This window comes from Myotis davidii, unplaced genomic scaffold (assembly GCF_000327345.1).
Source record: "Myotis davidii unplaced genomic scaffold, ASM32734v1 scaffold46, whole genome shotgun sequence".
NCBI classification, from domain to species: Eukaryota; Metazoa; Chordata; class Mammalia; order Chiroptera; family Vespertilionidae; genus Myotis; species Myotis davidii.
Window position 1 is genome coordinate 1,917,101 of NW_006383006.1, and position 13,286 is coordinate 1,930,386.

A 13,286-nucleotide genomic window follows, 5' to 3' on the forward strand; every position below is an offset into this window, starting at 1 on the left:
TTTGATTTGTTCTGCCCAAGTATCAAAAGATATAATTCTATATTTTTCTTTACATAAATTAAAACTGTTTTGAAGGAAGGTAATAGTTTCTAAAGCAATAAGCTACACTAACCAAATCCTATACAATAAAGAGCTAATATGCAAATGGTCATCATGCTGTAACGGCTCAGACACTCAACACTGGGGAGAGAGGAATGGGGACCAGCCAGGCTACAGCCCAGGAGAGGGACAAGCCTCCTGCCCCGCGGTCCTGGGTGCCAGTGGCTGCACCTGTGATTGTGGCCCGAGAGAGGGACAAGCCACCCACTCCACAGTCCTGGGCACCTGTGTTGCGGCCAGCCCAGGCAAAGCTGGCCGGGGTCCTGGGTGCCTGCGGCCAGCCAGAGGGAGGGTAAGCCCGGGTCCCAGTTGCCTGTGACCGCCTGGAGGAGGGAATCCTGGGTTCTGGGTGCAGGGTGAGGCAAAGGCGGTTAGGGGCAATCAGGCAGCCAGAGAGAGGGGTTAGGGGCGATCAGGCAGGCAGGCAGGCGAGCAGTTAGGAGCCAGCAGTCCTGGATTGCGAGAGGCAGTCAGACATCCCCCAAGGAGTCCCGGATTGGAGAGGGAGCCAGGCTGAGGGGACCCCCAACTCCTGTGCACGAATTTCGTGCACTGGGCCTCTATTATCTTTATATCTTGCTTTGGACATAGTTGTAATTCTAAAATAACTTACTAATTTTTCTCAGTCAAAGGATCTAAATTTGAAACAATATAGACACCTAGTCATAACTGAACTAAAATCAAACAATATCCTTTATGATTGAAAATGTTAACTTCAAAATGAGAAAAGTCAATATCTTATTAACACAAAACAAAATAACTATAATACCTTTCCCATGTGCAATATGGTTGTTTGAGGGTTCTTCATTCTTCTCTTCGGCCTTCTCACCTACTTTTGGAACATTTTTAGGTACCGCATGATTGTTTATACCCAATTCATTTCCATCTTTTAATTCCAACTTGTGGGCCTCTTGCTGTTAGATAAAGATTTAGTAACAGTAAATATTTTTCAGCTAACAATGTTACATCATTGACATAACTATTAACTAAATGTTCTGAAACAGTTCATTTTCTGAAACCTATGCTCTGGGTCTAAATTTCAAACACTTGGAGATGGGGGATATAATGTTATTTTCTGTTCAGTTTTATACCTGATACGAAGTCAAAGAAGAACCAATACATTTTAAAGTCTCTAATTGTAGTAAATGGCCTAAAATATTAGACAGAGGTAATTCTCTTTGGCTATGCTAAAAGAGTGACTCTGCAAGAAGAGAGTCTTGCCAAGCATTGTAGGTTACTGTGGGAGGCATACAATTAAGCTCTGTCCTGGGTGCTGTGGGCAGGGTGGGTTCTTTATAGGCAAATGTTATAATCCAGCAAGATGGCAGACAGCAGGAGATTGGCACACAGGTGCCCCTCAAGTGTGATAAATGGCTACTGACATTGTCAGGTTTTTTCCCCAAGTAGAAACAGCAAGGGTGGTAAACAGGACAATTTCTTCCCAAGTGCACTGACCACCAAAACATAAGAAGTAATGGCATACCAATACACCAGGTCAGTGCTCCTTCCAACCTGCTCCTAAATATATCATCTCCTTGGAAACTTGAATCTTTGGGTATATAGTTAGACCTGACTCAATACTATTGGTGAACCAGTTTTCTCTTTTATATTGAACTGCCTCAAGTAGAAAATTGGGAGACACAAAGATCAAGTAGATATGCTTGAGTTGCCATATAGGTCCTTACACTTAATATTTAATGCATTTATACATGGTTGGTCAACTCTAAAGCACCATGCAATGTCATCATTAAGTAATGTTATAAAAAAAAACAATAGCACTTAAAAATCTGCAGGAAATCTAGAATTACAAGAGCCAAATTATAAGAACTTGTCAAAATAAAGAAAAAAGTTACTTTGACAATTCCAGTGTACCTGGCAGATAAAATCAACAACAAACATTTGTACTGTGCTTCATAGTTTACAAATTGCTTTCAAATTTATCCTCTTAGCAGAGACAAATAAATACTCTGAGGAAAAACAAAACTGAGGCTTAAAGAAGTTAAGGAGCTTATGCAAGGCTACAAAGCTAGAGGATTGTGGAGAAAGAATTCAAATGACTGTCTTTCTCACTGCCACATCTGGGAACTTGTAAACAATAGCCAAATCTCAGAGCTTAATTGTTGATGAGATGATAAACTGAAATTTTTGTACATGTCAGCATGAAAGACACAGGTGAGAAAATCAGTGAGGTACAACCTGAGCATCTATCCTGCATCTCTGGATTTTCGCTATAATGTTATATCATAGGCTATTTTTACAGTATTCCACTTCATTGTAGATGTGAATAAAACAAACAATATTAAACAACACTTAAAAATCAACGAACTACTGTTCAAAAACACTTTTCCATTTAAAATAGTTAACAATGTCACTTTGATGTAGTATTAATGAGTAACTTTTTGTTGTTGTTAATCCTCACCCAAGGATATTTTTTCCATTATTTAGAAAGAGTGGAAGGGAGGCAGAGAGACATCAATGTGACACAGTGATTGGTTGCCTCCCCCACATGTCCCCACGAGAGGTGTTGAGGATTGAGCCTGCAACTGAGGTATGTGCCCTTGACTGGAATTGAATCTAAGACCCCTCAATCTGTGGGTCAATGCTCTAACCACGGAGCAAACCAGCTAGGACTAAATATTCTTTTTTAAAATATGTTTTTATTGATTTCCAAGAGAGGAAGGGAGAGGGAGAGAGAGACAGAAACATAAATAATGAGAGAGAATCATTGAATAGCTGCCTTCTGCATGCCCCCTACTGGGGATGAAGCCCACAACCCAGGCATGTGCCCTGACTAGGAATCAAACCGTGACCTCCTGGTTCATGGGTCAACACTCAACTACTGAACCACACTGGCCGGGCAATATTAAATATTCTTAGAAAATAAGAGTGTTTTGTTTTCTTTCTTTCTTTATTCATTCATTTTCCCTCCATTGATCCCCTCCAGTCTAACCCCGGCCCCCTTGCCCCTGCCCCAGACCTTCACCACCCTATTGTCTGTGTCCATGGGTTATGCATATATGCATACATGCATAATCTATGGTTGATTACCTTCCACCCATCCGCCCTCCCTACCTCGCTTGCCTTCAAATAAAAGTGTTTTCTAAGTGCAATGCTGATAATTTGGAGAAGGGGCACCTAATTGCTTTTTAAATAAACTTTTTATTCTGAAATAACTTTAACTTCACAGAAAACTAATTAACCCTCACTTAATTTTCTTCAATGTTAACATCTTATATTAGCATGGCACATTTGCAAACTAAGAAACTAACATTAGTATACTACTAACCAAACTCCAGACTTTATTTAGATTTCACCACTTTTTTCACTAAGTCCTTTTTCTGTTCCAGGATCCAATCCAGGGATACTACATTGCATTTAAGTCTTCAGGTCTCAGTCTCCTCTGGTCTACAACAATTTCTCTTCCTTTGTAGCATGAAAGCAGTAAACAATTGAGTATTACTATATACCAGAATATATATTCATAGACATGAAAATGTGAATTTCTTATCATTTTCCCATCATAAAATAGTCTTTTGATTTTTCAACCATTTTTAAATGTAATAAGCACTTTTCCTGTGGATAGAAGGAAAACAGGAAGTAGGTTGTACTGAATGTGCTCCTTCTCCAGAGTAACTTCTAAATTATTTGGTTAAAAAAAAAATCCCTGAATACAACTTATACTTGTTTCATACAGTTTACATTGAATTTGCTCCTCTGAGAAAAAAAAAGCAACCCAAAACTCACAGAATCACCTTGCTATAGTAGTTGCGGAACAGGGAATAAAGAATGGGGAGTAGAATTAGGCAGCTGGCTAAAGGGTAAGGGCTACTGTGTTACCCTAGAAAGGAGTCTCTAAGAATCTCCCTCCTCCCCACCTGTTCCATTCAGGGCAGGATAATGGCAACAAATTATTGAAGAGTAAGTTAGTTAATTAATAATATAAAAATAGTCCCGTATAGAAGAACAGAAAGAACTACACTTGCCTGAAAAAAAAAGAGTAAACTTCTCATCTGTGCTTCTTGGAAGAACAGAAGATAGCAAACTTATCCAATTTTTTAAAATAAGATTTTTAAATTGATTTTTAGAGAGAAAGAAAGGATGAGAAGGAGAGAGGGAGAGAGGGAGAGAGGGAGAGAGAGAGAGAGGGAGAGGGAGAGGGAGAGAGAGAGAGAGAGAGAGAGAGAGAGAGAAATATCAGATATCAGTGTGAGAAACATTGATCAGCTGCCTCCTGCATGCACCCCAGCTAAGATTGATCCCAAAACTTGGGCATGTGCTCTGACCTGTATTGTAATTGAACTGGCAACCTTTCAGTGCATGGGACGACACCCAACCAACTGAACCACCCTGGCCAGGGCTTACCCTATTACTGATATGGGCTTCTACTAGAACAAATGTAACAGCAACCTCTCTTCCCCTTCCTTCTGTGTTCTACTATGCTCTATTGAATATCTCAATAATACCTTCTGCTTGTTTTCAATGTCTCTACTCAGGCCTGCCATTTCCAGTAATCTATCCTCACATCTCTTCAAGGTAGACTGCAATCAGGCAGCAGCTGTTTCACTTTGTAGATTCAAAAAATGAAATACAGAAAAAATGATGCCCTCAGTATCATGCTGTAAAACAGTGAAACAGCTAAGAATGAAAATCTGGTTTCCTTAACTTCTAGTCCTTATAGAAGATGTTACCAAAGAGCAAGATAAATATTTTTCACTGTTCAACCTCTCTTTACATTAAATCACAAGACTTTATACAAACCATTGCTAGTTAGATGAGATTACAAGGTGGAAAACAATGAATGTCCTAATCTTTAGACAAATTCCCTCCATTTCTAGCAGGGCCTTTGTAATATATGTCAACTGAAAGTGGAAAAATTAATAATTTTCTACCCCTAGAATATGAATCCAAGTAGTGTTTCATTTCTATATTTTAAAAAAGGAATTCAGAGTAACAGAGATTTATAATTAAGGGGAAAGTTTCTCAATTTTTTTTCTTGTTCTAAAAAGCATAAAATAGGAAGTAATTGATTTTTCAGTAAAATGTTTTGCACTTTACAATCTGAGAAATACATTAACAGCAAAAAATATTTTTAGCCCTGTATGGTGTAGCTCAGTTGGTTAGGTGTTGTCCCATGAACCAAGGGATTGCTGGTTCACTTCCTAGTCAGGACACATGCCCAGGGTGCAGGCTCAATCCCTGGTAGGGGACATGCAGGAGACAGCCAATCAATGTTATGCTCTCACATGAATGTCTCTCTCTTCTCTGTTCCTCTTTCTCTAAAAATAAACTATTCTTTAAAAAAAATATATATCAATAAGCATATCCTCAGGTGATGATTTAAAAAAACCAAATAAGAGATATTTAGCTCAAAATTAGTTTTAAGAGTTATGGTTATGTAAATATCTAATTTATTCAGCAATAAAGCCACTGCAGGTCATTTTTAGAATTAAGGAGTCCAGAATACTTAAAAAATATAATGTTTTATGACAAAAGTACATATTTTAATTTCTAAATTACAATATTTATAACAAGAATATATTTTGATTTAAGTATCCTTTTTTAATTTACCTTTTGTTCCTGCAAAAACTGGTCTGCTAACTTTTTAATATTTTCTTCATGCTGTGCTCTTAATTCCTTGATTTGTTGTCCACACTGAAAACTAAATTACAAAGTCATTTTTTTAGATTATATTATCTTGGATTGGATTCTCAAAGTCTAGAAGTTGAAATCTTACATTTACAAAGACGAAGCATTCAGTTAGCAGGAGAGTGGGCAAGGAAGGACAAAGAACAGACATAAATATAGCTCAGTCAAGATTCTTAAAATATTTGAACCTTTAATAGAGGATTAAAAATACTGATAAAGCTAATTTAAAAATTAGAAAGATATGTTTATTTTTAAAAATTCCATTTATTAAAAAAAAAACAATTGTCAAAGCCAACTTCAATCACAGAAGAGAAAAACAATATAAAGGAGAAAACTGTGAGACCAAAATATAGTAATAGTTGAGAAAAAACAGAATTATAAGAGTTAATAGGAATTGCAGCAAGTGATTCATCCAAGAGTTAGTACTTTAACACAATAATAAAAGTCTAAACCATAAGAAGAGCAAGATAAGATACAGACAGTCCTCGGGTTACGTCGGACTTGATGTACCTCGTTTCGTGGTTACGTCGCCATCTCCCATTTATTTATAAAAAAAAAGTTCCGTCATTTCGATGTATGTACATATGTGCTTTATGTTTTTTATTATTTATTTACCACAAGTAAAGGTCAGGAATTGTTATCTTTCTTTTAAATTTTTTTACTGTTTCACTTCATTACTGCTGTGCATATGCTCCATGTGAGTGACGTGGGTGCTTATTCGGTGGGTTCCGATTTAGGGCAAAAATCGCGTTACATCACACCGTAGGAACGGATCTCCGATGTAACCCGAGGCCCTACTGTATACTTATTTTCAAGAAAAAATGTAAAGGAATAAAATAGATAAAGACTGTGAATTTCCACTGCACAGTAGTCACAGGATACGAATAGAATGTTTATGCAAAAAGAAACAAATAGTTAATATAGAGGAAAATGTTAACTTTCACCATTAAAATGCAAATTAAATTTCCTATGTGTATTTATGGTGTTATATTATTCCTATATTTGCAAAAATAAACTAGAATTATAAAAGCCAATGTTGGAGGAGCTATGGGGAAACATCTAGCTATTCTAATAAAAGCCTAGGTGGTCCTCGCACCATCACGAGATGCCCTCATGCCGCCACAAGATGGCCGGCAGGGGAGGGCAGTTGTGGGCAATCAGGCCAGCAGGGGAGGGCAGTTGTGGGCAATCAGGCCAGCAGGGGAGGGCAGTTGGGGGCAACTAGGCCTGCAGAGGAGGGCAGTTGGGGGCAATCGGGCTGGCAGGGGAGCAGTTAGGGGGAGATCAGGCTGGTAGGTGAGTGGTTAGGGGTGATCAGGCAGGCAGGTGAGTGGTTAAGGGCGGTCAGGCAGGCAGACAGGTGAGCGGTTAGGAGCCAGCAGTCCTGGATTGTGAGAAGGTGCAGGCCGAGCTAAGGGACACCCCCCTGCACAAATTTCATGCACTGAGCCTCTAGTATAAAAATAAGAGTATAGACTTCAGAGAGGCAATAGAAAGACAATAGAAAATGAATTTAAATGACCTAAGAAAACAAAAGAAGAGAAGAAAAACAGAAGCCAGAAAGGAAAAAATGAATTGTCCAAAAGTTGGACAGATATTACATAGATTCATAAATATTTGTAGCACCTTACCTCTCATATTCTAACCTCTTCACAAGGTAAGTATTGTTCTTCCGATAGTCCTGAAGCTGGTCTTCTTGTCGAAGAAATTCCTGACGAAGCTCAGCAAGTTGCTCTAGCCACATAAGGTAAGAATCAAAGGAATAAAGTTTACTCACTTCAATGAGCCCTAGTGAGAAGTTATGGGATTTTTAAAAATTAAATATACTTTTCATTTTCTTTTTTTTAAATTTAATATATTTTATTGATTTTTTACAGAGAGGAAGGGAGAGGAATATAGAGTGAGAAATATTGATGAGAGAGAAACATCAATCAGCTGCCTCCTGCATGTCCTCTACTGGGGATGTGCCCGCAACCAAGGTACATGCCCTTGACCAGAATCGAACCTGGAACCCTTCAGTCCGCAGGCCGACACTTTATCCACTGAACCAAACCAGTTAGGGCCTTTTCATTTTCTTTATTCAGTTAAATTATATAATTAGCAGCCCAGTAATTGACTTTTATAACACATGCATGGGCAAATAAAATTTATTTTTAAAACAAGATAGCCTCAGTGGTTTTCACATTAATCAGAAATATTAAAAAATTACACATCTTTTCACATTATGTAGACATACAAGCTGAGAAAACAGTACCAAAAAATATCTACCTACCCCTTTAAACCTGCTTTATAAAAGTAAGCAGGAAGCTCTGGCCTGTGTGGCTCAGCTGAATGGAGTGTCTTCCCGTACACCAAAAGGTGGCGGGTTCAATTCCAGGTCAGGGCACATAACCAAGTTGTGGGTTTGATCCCTGGTGGGGCATGTTCAAAAGGCAATCTCTCTCTCTCTCTCTCTCTCTCTCTCTCTCTCTCTCTCTCTCTCTCTCTCCAATAAAAAATAAATAGAAGTAGGTGAGAAAATAGTATTTTTTAGATGTTTGCTATGGGTACAAAATTCAAGTTTTCTTTTTCATTTTAAATCACATTTGACTTCCAACTTAGGTGTTAATCACTTTAGATCTCATTTCTAGTTCTGCTACTGATGCTAGGTCCACACATACCAAAATCTATTTTCAAAGCTCGTAATTTCTGGGCTAGGGCTAAAAGTTTTAGTTATAACGAATGATATGAAATGAGCTGTAAAGCAAATTAAAAGCTGGGCCAGATGCTCTTTTGTAAACATTTATCCCTAATAAGTGGCCCACATTCTAGAGACTTTCCTTCATCTGACCCCACAACTAAGAGGTCACCAGAGGAATGCCATGTTCTTAGGTGATTAAAAATTAGTTAACAGCCTTAGCAGTTAAGCAAAAGTAGTAGTAAAGAAAGTCTTAATTTTTAAAAATAAGAATAGAGTTCTACTCTGTATAAGCAACATCTCTTAAGACTAAAATATAATGTCTACCCATAATGTACCAATATTATAGTTATAATAAAACAACTACCTTTTATAAAGGCTTATAGAATTAGTCTTAGTACTTTAAAGGCACTCCAAAATTGTTTGGGATATAAGTTCTTAAAAAGCAGAAATAGCCCTGGCTCGGTGGCTCAGTTGGTTGGAACTTCATACTGTACACCAAAAAGCAGATGTATATACACAACCGATGGACAGAGTCAACAGTGTGGTGATGGCCAGAGGAATTGGGGGTAAAGGAAGGACATCTATAATAGTGTCAACAATAAAAAAGCAGAATTAAACTTATATTTATAATATAATTACATAGAAATATAATGTAAAAAATACACTAAAATAGAAAATATATCGAAGATTATATTTAGCAATGACAATAAAAATTTTGAAGTCACATGAATATTTGCTGAGGTATATAAAAAAGTTTAACAATATGCATAATAATAGTTATTGCATAATATAATAATCAGGTATGAAAAGTAAATGATTCACATAAAATGCTTGTATTTAATAAATGTGTTTATGTATTCAAGCTATATTTTTATTTATTTTAAAATTTTTTAATTGAGATATAATACTGTGTAAGTTTAAGGTATACAATATGTTGATTTGATTCACTTATTTACTGTGAAATGATTACCACTGTAGCATTCGTTACATGTGAGATGATAGAGGTGCCTGGTCACCCCCCCACTGCCCTCCCTGCAGGCCTGGTCACCCCCAACTGCCCTCCCCTGCTAGCCTGGGATTGGGCCTAAACCGGCAGTCAGACATCCCCTAAGGCAGTGATTCTCAATCTTCCTAATGTCGCAACCCTTTAATACAGTTCCTCATGTTGTGGTGATCCCAACCATAAAATTATTTTCGTTGCTACTTCATAACTGTAATTTTGCTACTGTTATGAATCGTAATGTAAATATCTGATATGCTATATGTGTTTTCCAATGGTCACGGCCCACAGGTTGAGAACTGCTGCAGGGGTCCCAGATTGGAGAGGGTGCAGGCCGGGCTGCAATGTACAAATTTCATGCACTGGGCCTCTAGTATAAACATAGTTGATCTCCACAGTTTTTTACCCATTACCCCCACTTTAGATAAAAGTAACAAATCTGAGGCCAGGCATCCCTGAATAACACATTCAGACTGATATCTGATCCCTGGCACCATCTCCTAAAATACAGAGGGCTAGAGGTAGCAGAAACTCTGACCTCAGCTATGGATCTTGAATCTACAGAGACAATGAGGTCCCAGTAGGCAGGAGTGACAAAAAGCCTGTAGCTTACAACGTTAGCCAGTTCAGAGAACCTATGTTCAGGCAAGAAAGATTCTAGAACTAAAAATTGCTGCAATTTATATAAATTAGCACTACCTAGCAGCTATTAGGAATGCACTTCAATTGGTGATATTTAGGCCTCATTCAAGCTTCTTTTTCCTACACAGTAAATAAGTGAAGTAAGCTAACTTTACCTCCAGAATGAACCTGAGGCTTGACAAAAATTCAAAACTTTAGGATGGCTTCTCTGTCTCTCCATAAACTTCTATTAATATTTGAAATTTATTTTTTAAAATATATTTTTATTGATTTCAGAGAGGGAGAGAGTTAGAAACATCAATGATGAAAGAGAATCACTGATCGGCTGCCTCCTGCACGCCCCTCATTGGGGATTGAGCCTGCAACTAGGGCACGTGCCCTGACCTGGAATTGAACCCTGACCTCCTGGTTCATAGGTCAATGCTCAACCACTGAGTCACACCAAGCCAGGCTATTTGAAATTTCTTTATCAGGAAATACAGTTTTCATTTCTAAATGGAGCTAAAGGCTTATAATACAACTGACAAAAATAAAACATCATTATAAATGAGTTCCAGTTCATGTAAAATACCAGATTCTTTCTTGTTTGAATATAGGCAAAAGATTATAAAGCTGAGAATTAATTTAGTATTTTGAGTGGTCAAAACAAGGGCATGAAAAGGGAAAGTAAACAGAAATGAAAGCAAAACTAAAGACAAAAGTTTCCTATATCACAAATTTACTTTCAACTGATGGAAATGTGGTGTTGTTGTTTTTTAATTTTGAACCCCAAAATACTCTATATCTAGTGTGACTGATACAGGTCACCACAGCAGGACTGCCAGAGTAGGTAACTTAACGTGAGATCAGGTCCATGGTTGATTGTGCAGGATGTTCTATCTCAGACAATAACACCAGGGTATGTTATAGAAAGGTATGGCCATACTCCCTCAATTTAATATCAAAAGATTGGGGATACAGTTAAGAGAGGAATGGCCTAGAACCAGCTTTTCAAGCAAAATTTTGATTTCAAATTTTCTTTCAGTAATAAGCATAAAAATAAGGTGTGCTATTCAAAATAAATCAGTGAATACTAGAATATTGATTTATCATATCAGGAATTAAAAACCAACTTCCATTCCTTTTATTTCCATGAAAATATTAACTACCATAAAGGATTTTTTAGGGTCTTAGTGTTGATTAATTCCATTATATCCAGTATTAATTTCAATAAAATAGTCAAATCTGGGTTTATAGTCAACATATCAAGAAGTTTATTTCAACCACAGTAGATGAGTGGGTAAAAATCATGCTAAGTGAAATAAGTCAGTCAGAGAAAAAACAAGTATCACCTGATCTCACTCATATGTGGAATCTAAGTAACAGAATAAATTGATGTACGGAGTGGATCCAGAGACATGGAAACATGGAACAGAGTGTGGAATCTCAGAGGGAAGGAGGGGAAGGGTGGGTGAGTGGGAGGTAATCAACCAAGAACCTTGTATGCATATATGCATGGCCCAAGGCCACCAACAATGGGCAGTGAGGGCCTTGGTGGTGGTGGTAGTGGTGGGGTGAAGTAGGGGTGGGGGCAGGCTGGAGGAGGTCAATGGGGGGAAAAAGGGGAAAATATGTAACACTTTCAACAATAAAGAATTATTTTTTTAAAAAAGTTTATTTCAGTGGAAATAGTTGCCAAGGCACAAAAGTCACATTAATAAAAGTCAATCTTAAAACTGCACCAAAACCAAAAGTTGTACAGTTATGAGTTCAAACAAAGCTTTTTTTCTCTGATGAAGAAAATTTCATATAAAATTTCAAAACATCTTAAGATCTACTAGTACTTCACTGCATATGGTACAATAAAGATTTTTACTCAGTAACATAGGCTGCCATTTTCTTTGACATATACTAGCAAAAGTCACAAGATTTCTTATTCAATTGATCTACTACAATTTAATGAGAAATATACTTTGATAACAAGCAGAATCATTTGTAAAAATTGCAAGTTGGGTACTGGCTGGGTAGCTCAGTTGGTTGGATCACTGTCCAATATGCTAAGGCTGCAGGTTCAATCCTGGTCAGGGTACATACAAGAATCAACCAATGAATGAATAATAAGTGGAACAACAAATTGATGCCTCTCTCTCTCTCTCTCTATCTCTCCCTCTCCCCCTCCCTCTCCCTTTCTTTCTCTCTCTCAACTATTCTCTCTCTCTCAAATCAATTTAAAAAATTAAAAATAAATAACAAATAAAAATTGCAAGCTGGAAGCAGCACTGAGAGTGTGGCATCTTCTTGTGTAATCCCAATGCACTCTGTGAGTCAAAAAGAGCAGAACATGGACACAAATCCAACAAAAATAAATGCAGCCACCACAAGAAACAAATTTCTAATAAAAAAATCAAAGCCGGACAAAAAATTCAAAAATACAACTAAAAGACAAAACGGACATCATCCAGAACCACAGGAAGGCTGGCTGAGTGGAAATTCTACAACTAGAAGGAAAGAGAAAAGCATACCAAGACTAAGAGGCGGTGCGGAAGTGCAGAGGAACGGAGGTGCATGCGGCAAGGGCTGGCAACCGAGGATGCAGCTGTCTTTATGAATCAGGAGGGAGTCCCAAGCCCCCATATGCTCTGAACTCCAGTTCCGGGTGAGTCTCTGGGGACTTAGACTCATACAGGGAAAAACTGGACTGTATGGCAGCGGGCAGAACTCGGAACTCGAGGGCGACTCTCTCTAAGAGGCGCTTGTAGCGATTACTGGGACACTGAGGCACAGGGCCCCTTAGGTCAGGACTGAGGATCAGCCATAGGTGTTTGCTCTGCCCTGCTGATTACCTGAGACCCCGCCCCACCCATGTTGTGCGCAGAGGCTTTTGCATATGAAAGGCCTGGCCCTTTGCAATCTGAAAATTACCTAACCAACTGCAGTTGGGCCAGACAGGCCCAGAATTTCTAAGAGAAGGCCCAAGGCCACACAGAAGCTTGCATTGCTTCACAGCTGGGCCTCATTGGGGCACCTCCAAACCCCAAACAAGGAAGGGGAATCTACAGATCTCCTCGTAGCTCCTGCTGGGTAGCCTCAGGCAGAGGCTAAATTAGCACCTCCTTAGATCCAAGAGCCAGAGTACCCAGTGGTCAGAGTGGGACCATCCAATTACAACTCCTCAGATCCATAAGGGACACACTCAGGGGGCAGACTCAGTGAGCAAGTCTTGCCCCAGAAGGGTGTCTT

At 38.4% G+C, this 13,286-nt stretch overlaps 1 protein-coding gene across 1 annotated transcript in view; it reads right to left on the minus strand.

Moving 5' to 3' along the window:
• The window catches only part of CASC4 (cancer susceptibility candidate 4), a 97,787-nt gene that overhangs the window by 38,024 nt on the left and 46,477 nt on the right, over positions 1-13,286 (minus strand). The window contains exons 3-6 of the mRNA XM_006777998.2: positions 7,377-7,479; positions 5,668-5,758; positions 869-1,013; positions 1-11 (exon numbers count right to left, since the gene is read on the minus strand). Of these exons, the coding sequence (XP_006778061.1) occupies positions 1-11; positions 869-1,013; positions 5,668-5,758; positions 7,377-7,479 (350 nt within the window). The remainder of the gene's footprint in view (positions 12-868; positions 1,014-5,667; positions 5,759-7,376; positions 7,480-13,286) is intronic.